Source organism: Coptis chinensis, chromosome 2 (genome assembly GCF_015680905.1).
Source record: "Coptis chinensis isolate HL-2020 chromosome 2, ASM1568090v1, whole genome shotgun sequence".
In the NCBI taxonomy this organism is placed as follows: Eukaryota; Viridiplantae; Streptophyta; class Magnoliopsida; order Ranunculales; family Ranunculaceae; genus Coptis; species Coptis chinensis.
Genome location: NC_141457.1, coordinates 11,865,841 through 11,880,797, shown reverse-complemented (window position 1 = coordinate 11,880,797; position 14,957 = coordinate 11,865,841). Strand labels below are relative to the sequence as shown.

At 38.3% G+C, this 14,957-nt stretch overlaps 1 protein-coding gene across 2 annotated transcripts; it reads left to right on the top strand.

Annotated features, from left to right (window-relative positions):
* Positions 1-3,622: 3,622 nt before the first annotated feature.
* LOC147514892 (protein RER1B-like) lies at positions 3,623-9,008 on the top strand. 2 transcript variants are annotated; one of them, XM_086585412.1, is made up of 4 exons: positions 3,623-3,910; positions 4,001-4,363; positions 8,334-8,514; positions 8,694-9,008. In XM_086585412.1, the coding sequence occupies exons 2-4, from the start codon at positions 4,014-4,016 to the stop codon at positions 8,745-8,747; spliced, it is 585 nt and encodes a 194-aa protein (XP_086441538.1). In that variant the 5' UTR covers positions 3,623-3,910; positions 4,001-4,013; the 3' UTR covers positions 8,748-9,008. The 2 variants fall into 2 exon arrangements, with proteins under 2 accessions (XP_086441538.1, XP_086441541.1); XM_086585415.1 differs by having other exon boundaries at positions 3,629-3,905.
* The last annotated feature ends 5,949 nt before the right edge of the window (positions 9,009-14,957 follow it).

Here is a 14,957-nt window from a genome sequence, read left to right as displayed (position 1 = left end):
TCGGGATTCCAACGCCTATCTTTCATGGATGCTTCTTCAGGGTACTACCAGATCTCTTTGAATGTTGATGACCAAGAGTTCACCGCTTTCATTACCGACTAAGGCATTTTTTGCTACACTGTTATGCCTTTTGGTCTGAAAAATGCCGGTGCAACCTACCAAAAGCTTGTCAATACAATTTTTTTCCGATCTGTTGGGGATAATAATGGAGGCTTATATTGATGATATAGTCGTTAAATCGAAGCTTCTTGGTGATCATCTTTCCGATCTTCAACTTGTTTTGATAGGCTTAACAAGTATAACATGAGACTCAATCCCGCCAAATGTTCTTTTGGCCTCTCTTCCTGGAAAATTTCTGGGATACCTCATGACTCGTAGAGGTATTGAGGCTAATCTGATTAGATACGCGTCGCGAATTGATATGCCATCACCAAAAAAAATAATAAGGAAATTCAACAAACTTCATCGGGTCGGCTTGCCGCTCTTCATAGATTTATTTCTAAATATTCGATCGTTGTCATCCCTTCTTCCGGACTTTAAAGGGGCAAAGAACTTGGAACGTTGATTGTGAGATGGTATTGCAACAATCGAAGAAATACTTGGTGGATCCTCCTATATTGACAAGTCCTTCAACGGGTCAACCTATTGGCATATACCTAGCAGCTACAACTCAGCCGTTAGTCTTTCGTTCTTTTCATCGATGATGGTAGACCCGTCTTTTTTATCAGTAAGACGTTAACCGGAGTTAAGTCTCGTTATTCAAAGATGGAAAAAATTGCACTTGCATTGGTTCATGCCGCTCGTCGGTTAAAACCATACTTCTAGGGGAGGTTGGTCAGAGTTTATACTGAGTATCCCTTACGCAAGATCTTTCGTAATGCACAGGAATCAAGCAGATTAGCCGAATGAGAAAGTTATCTTAGTGCATATAGCATTGTCTTTGAAAGTCGTACTGCTGAAAAAGGGCATGCTCTAGCTTCTTTGATAGCTGATTTTCCGATTGATGATTCTCCTATTGACGATTTCTTGTGCCAAGAAGAATCTATGGAAGACATTCTGCCACCAATAACTGGGGGCGACGAAGACCAACTTGAAAATGCAATTCCTAATCCCATTGACCTATGGATTGTTTATTCAGATGGCTCCCATAATAAATCTGGGTATGGAATTGGATGCGTTTTTGTTAAACCCAGCGGAGAGAAGATTGAGAAATCTGTGTGACTTGGCTTCGCCGCTTCAAATAACGAAGCCGAGTATGAGGCTGCCGTTTGTGCCTTGAGAACAGCTTTGAAACTGGGGGCGCGAAAGCTCCAGTTATACACGGATTCTCGCCTTGTGGCCAATCAGTTTGGCGGGTCTTTTGAAGCAAGAGATGACCGTATGGCGGCTTATCTTGGTTTGATACATAGCCTTGCTCGACAATTTGATAGCATCTCTATCACTCAAAGACCCCAAAATGACATATGTCATGCTGATTCATTGGCTTATCTCTCCGCCGCCGTTAGAAGCGAAGAGTCAAGACACATCACTGTGGAGTTCCAGAAAGAGCCAAGCATTGACTTTACTGAAAAAGAATTGCATGATTTGTATGTACATGAAAGCAATTACTTGTTTTGCTTGTACGCAACAGCGAAATACGACCCATGTATAATCGCACCAATCATGACTCGGAAGCGGAAAAGGGAGATGGAAAATTCACAACATGACCATACTTTGGATCTTCCATTAGAATCTGTAGATCCGTTTGTTCCTCCTGAATTCGCTCCCGAAACAGATAGTGAGTTGGTACATGAAGCAGATGATAATCTTGAAGTTCCCGATATGATACTAGCAGAGCCAGTGATGATCTCCGATGCGCAAGATTGGCGTCTTCCTTATATCCACTACTTGCAAGTTTCTTCGCTTCCGCTAGAACCAAAACTCGCTGAAAGAATCAAATGCGATGCATGGAAGTTTTTTGTGATATCTGTTACTGACGGAAGTTTGCAATTATATCGCAAAGGCTCAGACTTAAACCCTATGTTGCGATGCCTCTCAAAACAGGAAGGACTTCAAATTTTGGAAGAGATTCACTCCGGCTTATGCAGAAGCCACTCCAAAGGACGAAGTAACATTGTGTTAGCCAAAGCAACATGTACAAGTAAGCTTACATTGAGTTCTTCAATTTCATATCCATATTACATAGATTAAAATTTCTCTTTTCATATCCTATAAGTTTTCATTTCCCAAAGGATAAAATCGCAACACCTATTTGGCTATTTGTACTTGTGTAAACAGCACTATTCTGTAAAGAAGATCTTGTACATAGGCTGGTCGTAGGTGAAGTTGTCACGTTAATTAGTGTCTAATTTGGCTATCTTGTGTGGAGACTTCAGTTTAACACTTAAACAGCGGCCATGGAGACTAGACTGCCATGCCCACTCTAGCAAAAGGTTAATATCACTTTAAGAGACTCTAGAATTTCTCACTCTCAGGACTATTAATACTAGTACTAGCCATCTGCATGTCGATCCGTATGTATCCCAAAGACAAAATTAGCATTATAACAAAAATACCTAATCTTTTACAAAAACAATGTCAATAGTCCCACTTGATAGATTAAGCCTGTCCTGAGTTACATTTTGTCCATTCTCTTGATTCAAATAATTCGACATTTACTCTGACTATTGAAATGCATAACCAAACTTAAAGCAATGATACAAAAAAAAAAAAACATAACAATAGTGTATATTATTCTTATTACCTCGCTAAATTTGGATTCACAAACTTGTTTATTCCCACAAAAAACCCAAGAATCACACAAACAAGGCCCATCTTTACCAGTACACATAGATTTACAAGCTTTACAACACTCTTATGAAGAATTAAACTTAAACTCATAACCCCAAAGTTCCAAATGCTCAATCCCTTTACAACAATCTCATTCTTCATTCCTCACCACCACCAAATTCCCACCCTTACTACTCTCTTCTAACAACCCTGAATCAAAACTAAACACTATAACATTGTTTTTTGCTCTAAATGCTGACGATATAACCATGTATACCAATGAACATGAAACTACACCCAATAGTAATAGAATTAAAAACACACAACGAAACCAAAGTAGCAATCCAATTGTGGAAAAATAATGTAGCAATCCAATTTTCCATTTCAATACATGTAATAAGAACACAAAGTAGGAAACCAATAACTACATTACAACTAAACTATAAACTGAAACCAAAAACCAAAAACAAACTCCAAGCAACCCACTCAAGAAAAAAAAAAAAGAGCTTACAGTTTCTTGAGAAGAAAGTGTCCAAATGCAGATCCAATATCCAAATCCTGTCCTTGAATCCAAATGAAACTCGAATTGAAACTACAAGAAAACAAAGGTTTGGTTGAGTTTGGTTTTGAGTTTTTGAGATTACAAGGTTTGGCTGAGAGAGATGACCAGTTAGAGTAGGTTTTTCCGGTTTTGCAATTTAGGTGGGGTGTATTGGGCTTTGCTGTTTGGGCTTGGGCTGGAGGCTGCCCAATCCAATACAGGACCCTTTTTTTTATAACAATCTGCTTGACTATTTTTGGTCTAGGTCCAACAAAACAATTGGGCCTAACACATCCAGTCGGCCTCCAACCCATTGATGGAAACGAAACCCCTAAATAACCGAGACCAATCAAACGCACCCGGTGACCCATAAGTCCATAACTAGTTCCATTAAATTTTCACCCTAGATAACAGGAGAGAGAGAGAGAGATTGCCCGTAATTACTTGCGAAGCTAAAGATTCACCATTATCTTCCCATCTACTGACATCACACCCTAAACCACGGTTTTTTTTTAACTCATAAAATAATCACTATTTCCAGATCTGTTTTTCCAACACCATCAGCTTTATTTCAAGATTTGATATAATATTCTCAGTAAGGTTAGTTACCAAAAAGTCCCCAGGGTTTCTTCTCGTCTGGCATTGTGATGTCAGATTACTAATTTTAGGGTTTATTTGGTAATTTTGCAGGAGTTTTGTTGCAATGGAAGGAGTTGGGGATGACGTGGCATCTGCTACCGCGCCTTTTGCGAAATATAGAAGTGATTTATCGAGGATGTTTCAGCATTATCTTGATAAATTGACACCTCTTGCAAGTGAAAGATGGATTGGAACTGGAGTTCTTGCGACATTTTTTCTCCTGCGTGTTTATCTTGTCCAAGGGTTTTACTTGATATCTTATGCTTTGGGGATTTATCTTTTGAATCTCTTGATTGGGTTTATGTCGCCCAAAGTTGATCCTGAGTTGGAGGCTTTAGATGGGGCTGCTTTGCCGACGAAAGGGTCTGATGAGTTCAAGCCTTTTATTCGCCGCTTGCCTGAGTTCAAGTTCTGGTAATTTTCGCTTTCCTAATTGTTGCTTGTGCAATTTTTGACCAACATAGTGTATGGTGAAACCGTTTTTTTTTTTGGAATGGTCCAAGAAGCCTAGTGGATTGAAAACTAGGGTGGTGTATGTGATGGTGTGATATTACTTTGATTGATTGTTATGTTGAATGTGCTTTACTCACAGTTAGGAAAAATTGCACATCTTTGTGAGTCCTTGTCTTAAAACTGCTTAGTGGGTGAGGACATATAATAGTTCTAATAGGGAAATTTGAATAGGTGACTGGTGGATTATAACCCGATGATTTCTAGTCATTGTAACTTGCACATTTGTAAGCTTACATAATTGAGATTTCTAAAACCTCTGTTTGAATATCAGTGATATCTTTCCTGAGGTTGCATGTAGAGGTGAAAGGGGCTATTCATATGGTGATATACTAAGAAAAGAAGATCCTTTTGGTCCCAGTGGTCACATCATTGAGGTAGGTTTAGGTATAAACAATGTAAAGACGGATACACTTAGAAAATCACAACAAAGTTCTGACATCTACCGTATTGGGGAAAAAAATGCTTGTATTTAGTTAATGCTAAAGATATAGTTGTAGATGACACTATACATCTCAATTTCAAAGTACCTTAGACCAATTAGCTCAGGGATTTAATGTGGAGTAAACGGATTTCGTATACGGTGTTTAACATTGATATGATAAATGATTGAGAGCACATATAGAAGTTACACAAAATCAAAAGGAAAGCATTCAATCTTCATTGCTTCATGGTGAAGCACCTAATGAAGCCTCATTACGTGTGAAACTAATGGAGTTTATTTCCCATCCTTGCTTTCTTTATCTACCTTCTATAGTACTTACTTCGATTTAGTTAGATGCATTTTACATCCTAAAGAGAACTTTGTGGCCACCTTACCTAGCAAGCAAATACCATATAAAATGCAATACTGAATTTACAAAGATTTGAGTTTAACGCAATAGTCAATATTGAAACGAATAAAGCATTTTGCAAATTTAATGGTATGGTGAAAATCCAAAGTATGGAAAGTGCCAAAGAGAGAGAAATATAGGAAAGGAGAGAGCTTTAAAGATATGGTTCACTGTCTAGCCAGTTGACTCCGACGACCGGTGGCTGGCCGTTAACAAGTTTTGGTCTTAGAGAGGTGAAAGTGTTGAAGAAACAAAATTATTTTTGAGGTTTCTTGTTGGATCTTGGAGAAAGGTCTTAGCTTTCTCACAAATCTAGCTGGAATGCAATGAGGACAACATTTGAATGGGTAATGCTTTGTTGCGCGGGTACTTCATATTTTCTGCCGTGTCCCGTGTTGTCGTGTCCTACATGGACACATGACTCAGATACGAAACCTACACTTCTAGATGAATAGGTGGATGATAATTTACCTTTTATAGGATATGACCCAAAGAAACATAAAATATTAGAATTAAAATCTTGTAACTACAAAATTTTACTCATCTTTTCTATAACACTTGTCAAATTGTTTTTGTAATAAAAAAATTAAAATTAAAATAAATATTAGCCGTGTCCACTAATCTGATTTTTTAGACCAAGCTGTGTTCAAATCTCTGTACGGGTGTCTAAATTGGACACTCCTACCCATACCGATGCAACACAGGGGTAACGGTTCTACCTTTCTCTTTATTGTTATGCTTTCGGCTGTTGGACTGTTGTACTAGCAGCTTGAGGTAGTGGTGTAAAGTTTTTCAATTGATTATTTGGTTTGTGGAAGCGGGTAGAGAAGACATGTTTTGCGCGGTTTCAGTGAATGGAATCAGGATGTCAATTAGGGCCATCTTTGACCCAAGTTATGTGTAGGTGATGGTAGCATCTATAACGGATTAGCTAGTGTGGAGAAGATGATTGATGAATTTAAAAGCTCATGTGACTTGCCCAATTACAGAGCGTCCAAGATTTTATTTTAGAACTAAGATTAAAGCAAGGTTAAATTTGTGTCCTGTTTGACTCAGTAGGTCGGGGTGATTCAGGTGGAAGATGATGACTTGGGGATCTTTGACCAAACTGTTATTGGATGATTGGATTTAGGCGCTTGAAGGAATTCCTATTAGGTCTTTGGTATTGCTTGAGAATTAGGGCTTAAGGTCTTATACGAGAGCTATAGTCGATGCATTTGTGTCTTTCATTTCGAATGAAGGAATGCGTTGCATCCTTATGTGCTTGAGATGGCTTGGTGCCGATTTTTGATTTTATTGCAGGAGACACTTTGGCAACATTGAGCATTGGCCGGAACAACTTTGAGTTAGAAGTTTCGGGTGACTTTGGGAAGCTACATTGTACCTAGCCATGTTAAAGTGCTTAGATTGATATCATTGGCTTGGGTGTTCTTCTCATGTTGGCGTCTTTGTAATGGACTGATGCTGGAGTCTGACTCTATGTAACATAATCATTTAGTAGGTACTAGGAAGTCACTAGCTTGGAACTTTGCAGGTAGTGTAAAGATTCCGGGCTATGTACTCATGTATTTTGGCCCCTCACCCACAATATCACAGAATCCATTTGGGAGGGTTGTGATAGTTTCTGCTATTAACATACTGGTAGGGGTCTGCCTAACCCTAAGCTCTGTTCTAAAAAGAAAATAAAATGAAAAAAAAAAAAATCTGAAGTTTGGCCGGAATGTTACTTTCCTCATAATCGAAGGTCTTCTCTTATGATATACTGTTTCACTTCAGGATCTACTGATTGCGTATTCCATATTTGCATTCTGTCATCTTTGCCATGTTTATATGCTTATAAAAATCAATCAAGCATCTTAACCTCCCAAACTCATAATTCTACATTAGCTCTATATTCTCTATTTCATATGTGTGAGCAAGTCATTCAAGGTTGATGTTGAAGCATGTGTGGGGAATACATGTGAGAATCACATAGGACACCATTATCCCATGTATTAATATATATGCTAGTTGCTCATGGGGTTTCTTTTTGGCAGCTGGTTGTTAAACATTTTGTATGGTTGGGAATTTTACATTGACGTAGAATTAAAGTTTTGTTTTTTAATTATGTATTATGGATGAATGTGTGTTTATTATAGAATATAAGGTGGTCTAAAACCTATGAGGCTATGATACATGGACACGCCATAATCTAAAAATAATCTGTGTCAGATATGTATCTACGTCCGACATGGACACGACACATATTGTATGTGATTTATACCTCAATTTTTAATATTTTGCCATGTCAAACACCTTGTACCCTTGTCGGATATGAGCACGTATTCGTGTCAATGTAGTTTAGTCTAAAACTACTTTTTCTCAAATCTAGATAAGTTGTTTCTTTAACTGTAACCCCCTCGTATTTGTCAACTCTATGGGAATTATATCTTTCGTCTTATTTACTTCTAAGTTTAGGCTTTGTTCTGATAGTCTAGGCTGTGCTTGGATACTGGGATCATGGAGTTCTAAATCCATTAGACATGGGTAGTGGAGATAAATAAGGGGGGAAACAAAGTACAATGGAGAGAGATGATGGAGAGTAGAAATGAATAGCCTTGTGTTTGTAAGAGATAAATAAGGAGGACACTGCCAGCAATTGGCAACGAAGTTGTTCTCCTTATTTATCTCCCGCAAACACGGCAATATCCAGTTTTTATTTCCCTTTTTCTCTCCATCACTGTCTTTTTCTTCTTATTTATCTCAGCTTTCCCTAATTTTTGACGGAATTCTAATTCCGTTATGAATTACACAGCCTTATAGTTCACTCTTGGCTAAATCTACTTTTTATGCTATTGCTGTAGAGTTTGTGTGTGTGTTTCGTTTTTATCTTACCCATTGAAGAAAAATGGGCCTTCTCTTCCGGACTTACTTTGGATAGCTCTAGTTCTTGATCAAAGTCAGAAATGTCATTTTAATTTTTATTGGCGCATTTTGTTGATATCTCAGGCTTTTTATTCACTGAACTAAGGCCATGATATAATAATGTAATTTGGTTTCAGGTATTCCATAACGAAGGCCTTCTGCATAGCATTTCTTATGACTTTCTTTTCAGCATTTGATGTCCCGGTTTTCTGGCCCATACTGCTTTGCTATTGGATTGTTCTTTTTGTTCTGACAATGAAACGCCAGATCCTACACATGATCAAGTACAAATATATCCCTTTTAACATTGGGAAGCGGGTGAGTTGCAAGTAGTTATTGTCTATTACTGCCACCTGACTCTATCTTGATGACGCTTTAGTGAATGTGGTTGCATCAACTAATCATATTTATTTATTTCGGATTTTATGCATTTGTTTTTGTTGCTATTTACTTGTGAAAGTTGAAAGATGTAATGACTGTTGTTTTCATTATGACAGAAGTACACTGGGAAGAAATCTGCTGCAAGTGGTATTGGCTCACCAAGAGACTGAATGGTGAAGTTATATTCTTGGGCAATATGAAGAATGGAGAAAATGGAGTCCCACTTTCATATGTTTAGCTTTTGGGAGGACATATTTTACATCATTATAATGCTAAAACACTTGATTAGGGATTTAGTCCAATTGTTCCTCGGGTTTTACTTAGATTATCAGAAATATGGAAATGTCACTGAAAAAGTGAAATGTGTCCATACATGTATGATGGTAAAGAATCTTTCTATTTCTTATATGACAAGTGCAATCTAACCAGCACCCCCAAATTTCTTATTTCTTTTAATTTAGCCTACCTGTATTTTTGTTAAGGCTACCGTGTTTTGATGAGTCTTATAAAGTTACAATTATTTTGTACACGCACTGATAATTTGCTCAAGACACTGTATCGTGGGAGTCTCCTGTATTAACCAAAATGTTGCAGGCCATACAATGCATACTACTGAGGGTATAGCCATGCATTCTATCCATAGCATTAACCAAATAGCTGTAGAACTATCTCCATGTTCTGGTTCTGGTATCCCCTCCCCACTTGCACGCGCGCACACACACACCAGTCGTTTTCCCATAGGCTGGGTTCAGTAGCCGGAAACCAGGGTCACCTGTGTCAGCTGTTAAGTACATCAAATCTTTTTTGGACAGAGCAACGACTAACGTGTTCATTAGGTTGTAAGTAAAGATGTAAAGGGTTGCCAAGTACTCAAGTTTAGCTTTGTAAGTTCAGCATTTTGTATGAGGTAAACATCACGGTTCTGCGCCTATGAGAATTTCAGTAGGTCGCGTAGACTTCCATTCCATCCCCGAACACAAAGGAAGTAAGGAACTCTCGACCAGTCAGTCTGCACTTCTGACGTTGGATGTGTCCTTTTCCTTCAAGTCTACAAAGCGGTGAACGCTATTAAACGTAAGGGTACATGTGCCTTCCCTTGTTGAGTAAGATTAGAGTAAAGATAGGTCCAGTTGTGCATCAAAGTTGGTAACTATGAGTAACGTTACTCGTAGATGGCATTCATCTTTCTCCGTCTGTCTTTTAGTGTTACAGAAAAGAAGAAAAAGAAAGGGGGAATGGTTTGCAAAGGCTGCAAAACGTAAATAGATTGTGAATTATGGAGCAAGGAGTGTGTTTGACTTAGCAATAAGCTTCATTTTAGTCTGGAGTGAACTGAGAAGGACGACCGTCATCATGGAGCTCCTCGCTTGCAAGACGTGGCTCAACTCACGTTACAAAGTTTTACAAATTTCTGTGCGGTTGTTGATTACTTTCAAAGTTTATTGGCTGTGGACTTTTGCATATAAGCGTCCTTTTGGCAACAGTTAGAATTTTTTGAATGGCATGTTAAAAAGGAGAAAAGAAATAAATTTTGGAATAAACTGATTCTAAGTATGTGACGACTAAACAGACAGATCATACCACGAACCATTGTCGTTTGCCCAATGTAAACAAGAATTACAGCACACTTATCCAGTGTCTAACCTAGGGGTGTCAACTGTCCGGTTTTTAGTGTTATAAGAATCAAGAACCATTTAATTTTCTGGTTCTGGTTCTGGTTATGATTCTAATTCCAGTTCCTCACAGTTCTTAATTTAAAATTGTAGAACCATACCTATAACCATCTGTTATCTATAACCATCGGTTACTAGTGGGTATTTCCGTGTTCCAATTCTTCATTTTAGTTTTTAAGAGATTCATTATTTACACACACTTTTTACTGGTTTTATTAAAAAAATGTATACTAAAAATACAAAAATACCTCATGAACAAATATTTTTTTAAATATTGATATAAATAATTATGTCATTCAATAATAAATTAAATAAAACTATATATTTAAACTTATAAGCTATATTTTTATACAGACAATGGGTTTAATCTCCCTGGTACTTAAATGGTTGCACAAAAACCCCCTGTAAGCGAACAAATGCATAAAATCTCCCTATTATTTAAAACATAACATCAAAACCAAAACAGACCAAAATACCCCTATGAAAACCGGGCTGACGTCATCAATCTTTACTTATAATTTCAGCTTAAGGACAAACCGGGCTGACGTCATCCTATGTAAATTTGTATTTACATATGATAATATAAAATTACAGTCTTCTTAACCTATTTAAATTTAAATTTTCATATGAAATTTTTTTTCATAGAAAAATTTAAATTTATATTCTGTCTGGTATTGTCGGAAAATTTTCAATCCTAAAAGTTACTATGTAAATTTAAGTTTTCATAGCTCCAATGACTATATAAATATAGTTTTACATATATATGACTAAGTAAAAATACATTTATATATATTCTGTCAGGTGTCGGAAAATTTTCAATCCCAAAAAGGTAAAAAATGAAATAAGATAAAATGGAAAATAAAAACAGACCAGATTTTATCTCTTTTTTGGAAAACAGGAAAGTTATTTAACGATACCTAAATAATAGAGAGATTATGTGATATAGGTCGATCGGAGGGAATTTATACTCAACCAAGTTAGAACCAAGGGGCTGAGCCCATTTCTTATATTTTTATATTATTTATAATATTAAATTCTATAAAAACTATATATTATACTAATAAATAAAATTTAATAATATATAAATGAACGTTTTGAGATTTTATATTTTATATTTTGATATTTTTTATGTTAAAAGTAAAATAACGTTCGGTTCCGATTTGATTATGGTTCTAGTCCGAATTTTTTGTTTAAAAAACCATTAGTTCTATATGGTCCGATTTTTAGTATCTAATTTTAAACGGTTTGATTTTTAAAAGGTCCTATTATTGACAGACCCCATTTTGTGTTGGGCAGATCCTAGTTCAATTTGAATTCTGTATTTATGTTGGGCACAACAGAGAATTTTAGGCAGACCCCATAACCATGACCAAATCCAAACAAAAAGAAACCCAAAATAACTAATTACCACCCTTCCTCTCTGCAAATTCACCCCACTGATATTTAAAAAAGGGTAAATTTGGAAATCACTGAGTTATCGATAAAAAAAAAACCTTGTTATTAGGTTCCAAAGCACTCAGCCGAAAAGTTGACTTCTCCAGGTAAAGAGGAGATAACCACATGGTTTGATGATGATAGGGTACTCTCCCATCTTCTCAAGACTCATGGATCATTATTCCCGCCAGGCGCCAGTACATGGTTCCCCTTGCTGATAGAGCTCAATATGTGTCCTTGATCATTGAACATCACTCTAATGCCTATAGGGCCTGGAATCCTTCTTGCAGCACTATCTTCCTTCATTTCTGTGAAGTTAATGGATGTGGTTACCATCTACATCCCATGATGGATGGAACCTTTACTGTCCTTGCACTCATATTCAAACTCTTAAAAATCATGATATCTGAAACTTTGTTAAACAGCGCACCTTTGACAGCTTTTCTGGACAGTGTATCCAATATCTCACTAGTCAGTGAGTGGGGAAGGTGCTTACGAAGCTAAAATGGATGATGATGGATGGCGCAGCACAGTGAGAGACTGGCTCTTAAGCAATCGAAGAGAGCTAAGAGAGAGGCTGACGATCTAAGAGCAAACGGCTTGGGGCACTTACTGATCCCAGACGATGCACCAGTTATTGAGGTGTCAAGTGATTCAAGAGAATATAGGGATCCAGCAACACCAACCTTCTCTATGGAGTCAAGTGGTCAATCAGAAGAGGGCTGGGGACCGGAAATCCCAGAGGAAGATATCCCATCTGATGCTTTTTCAGATGAGGAAGAAGAACCATATGAGGAGGAGAATCTGGCTATGGAGGAAGTTACAAATGAATCACAGGAGGAAGTTTCTGTAGGGTATGCCCCTTTGGACCTCATTCAAGGCAGCCAGGACAGGGAGGGGTATGAGTCTGATAGAAGTGAGGCCAGGTCCATAATCTTTCAACCTCAGCCTTTAGCCATAGATGATTCTACGGTGAAAAAAACCCAAGATGGAAAAAGAGGTAAACAAGGAAATAGGAAGCAATGCATAGAGAATGAAGAAGGATCTGAAGGAAAAAGTGGGGATGAGAAAACCAACAGGGAGAGCAATGAGAACAGTGGGGATAGTCAGGAAGACCAAGAAAAGGTTCAGAATAGGAAAGGTCAGAATATGGGGAAGCAAGACAAAGCTATGAGCAGTGGGAGTCTGCAAGCACCTCTCCCAGGGTTCGCGGTGGCTGTCCCAACACAGCCACCTCGGTCTACATGACGATACAAGCCTGGAATTGCCGGGGGATCGGTACCACCACGGCAGTTCAACAACTAAAGGACCAGATAGGAAAGTTCAATGTAGATATAATATGTTTGTCTGAGACCAAAGCTACTAAGGGCGACGTGTAAATAAGCTAGGTAAGAAGCTGAAATTGGTGGTGTTTTTGCGGTGCCCCGAGGGTTAAGTGGGGGCTAGCCATTTTGTGGAAGGAAGATGTGAAGTTGGAAATTCTAGGAGCATCTCGCAACCAAATCACAGGTAAAGTTTTAAATTATTTCAATAAGGATCCTTGGTTTTTTACTTTTGTGTATGGGGAACCAGCAGCCCACAATAGACATAAGGTGTGGACTGAACTAAGGGAGATTGCCCCCTTAGTTCCAGGTCCTTGGTGCCTTTTTGGTGATTTTAATGTCATATCCAGCATGGATGAGAAGATTGGAGGTAGGAGTAGATTAACTAAAAGCATGCAAGAGTTTAATTGTTTAATAAACGACTTGGGTTTGGTCGATTTGGGTTTCAAAGGACCCAAATATACCTGGAGTAACAACAGAAAACCTAAGAACCACATTCTGGAGAGGCTGGATAGAGCCTTAGCTACACCGGAGTGGCTAGGGGCCTTCCCTAAAGCCCAAATCAGAACTTGGGCGAATGCTATTTCAAATCATATCTCTTTGTTCATAAATCTAAACTATTCTGAAGATAGGTTACCCAGACCTTTCAAATTTTTTGATATGTGGCTTAATCATGAGACTTGTATGGAGGTTATAGAGGAAGCCTGGCATTCGATCACTCTGGATATCCCAGATATCAACCTCCTAAAGAAACTGGAAAAAACTAGGAACAAGCTGACCATGTGGAACAAACATGTCTTTGGGAATATCTTTACAAACATTAAGGCTACCCAAGCTAAGTTGGATTCAGTGCTGGCCAGACCTTTCAGCATTGCTAACTACAGCAGAGCTAAGGACCTTAAAGAGGAGCTCCTGGAGTGGTATAACAAAGAGGAGGACTTCTGGAAACAGAAATCCTCTAACTCTTTGGCTAAAAGGATGGTGCGGGAAATGAAATTTTTCCATATCTCCACCATTTATAGAAGGCGGAAGAATACCATAGAAGATTAGGGATACTGATGGAGATTGGAAAGAAGGAAGGCATGAGGTGGGGATAGCCCTAAATCACTATTTCCAGGGGATCTTCACCTCAGACCAGCCTGAAAGAAATGAAAACATCCTCAACCTGTTTCAACCATGTATCACTCCTAGGGAGAATGAGATCCTGACTGCAGTGCCCAATATTGGGGATGTCTGGGCTGTTGTTAAGAAGATGGGAAGTCATAAAGCCCCTGGACCTGATGGCTTCCAAGGCATTTTTTACCAAAAATGCTGGGACATCATAGGTCCAGATGTTACTGCTTTTGTGCAAGATTTCTTCATACAAGGAAACCTTAATCCTGTGATGAACCAGACACATCTCACTTTGATCCCCAAGATTGATAATCCTGATCATGCCTCCAAGTTTAGGCCTATTAGTCTATGTAATTTTGGATATAAGATTATATCCAAGATTATGGCGAACAGGCTGAAAAGCCTTTTGAATAGACTTGTCTCCCCTTTCCAAGGGGCTTTTATCAAAGGCAGAAACATTGGGGATAATGTGGGGATAGCCAGTGAAATGTTCCATAATATGAAGAATATGAGGGGTAAGGACAATGGGTGGCTAGCTCTCAAGCTTGACATGGCCAAAGCCTATGACAGGGTGGAGTGGTCTTTCCTGGATAGCATATTGGAGAGATTAGGGTTCCATGAGAAGTGGAGACATATGATACATCAATGTCTATCTACTGTATCCTTTCAGGTCATGCTGAATGGATCACCTCTGGAAAGATTTGTCCCTGAAAGAGGGGTCAGACAAGGAGACCCCCTATCTCCATACCTTTTTATCCTTGTATCTGAGGCTTTATCTAGGATGGTAGCCAAGGCAGAGCAAGAAGATAGGATCCATGGGATCAAGATAAAAAGAGCT

Coding starts and splice junctions, on each gene's coding strand:
- LOC147514892 (XM_086585412.1), top strand. CDS start 4,014: ATGGAAGGAGTTGGGGATGACGTGGCATCTGCTACCGCGCCTTTTGCG. Junction 4,364..8,333: donor TTGCCTGAGTTCAAGTTCTG/GTAATTTTCGCT, acceptor ATTTGGTTTCAG/GTATTCCATAACGAAGGCCT. Junction 8,515..8,693: donor CTTTTAACATTGGGAAGCGG/GTGAGTTGCAAG, acceptor TCATTATGACAG/AAGTACACTGGGAAGAAATC.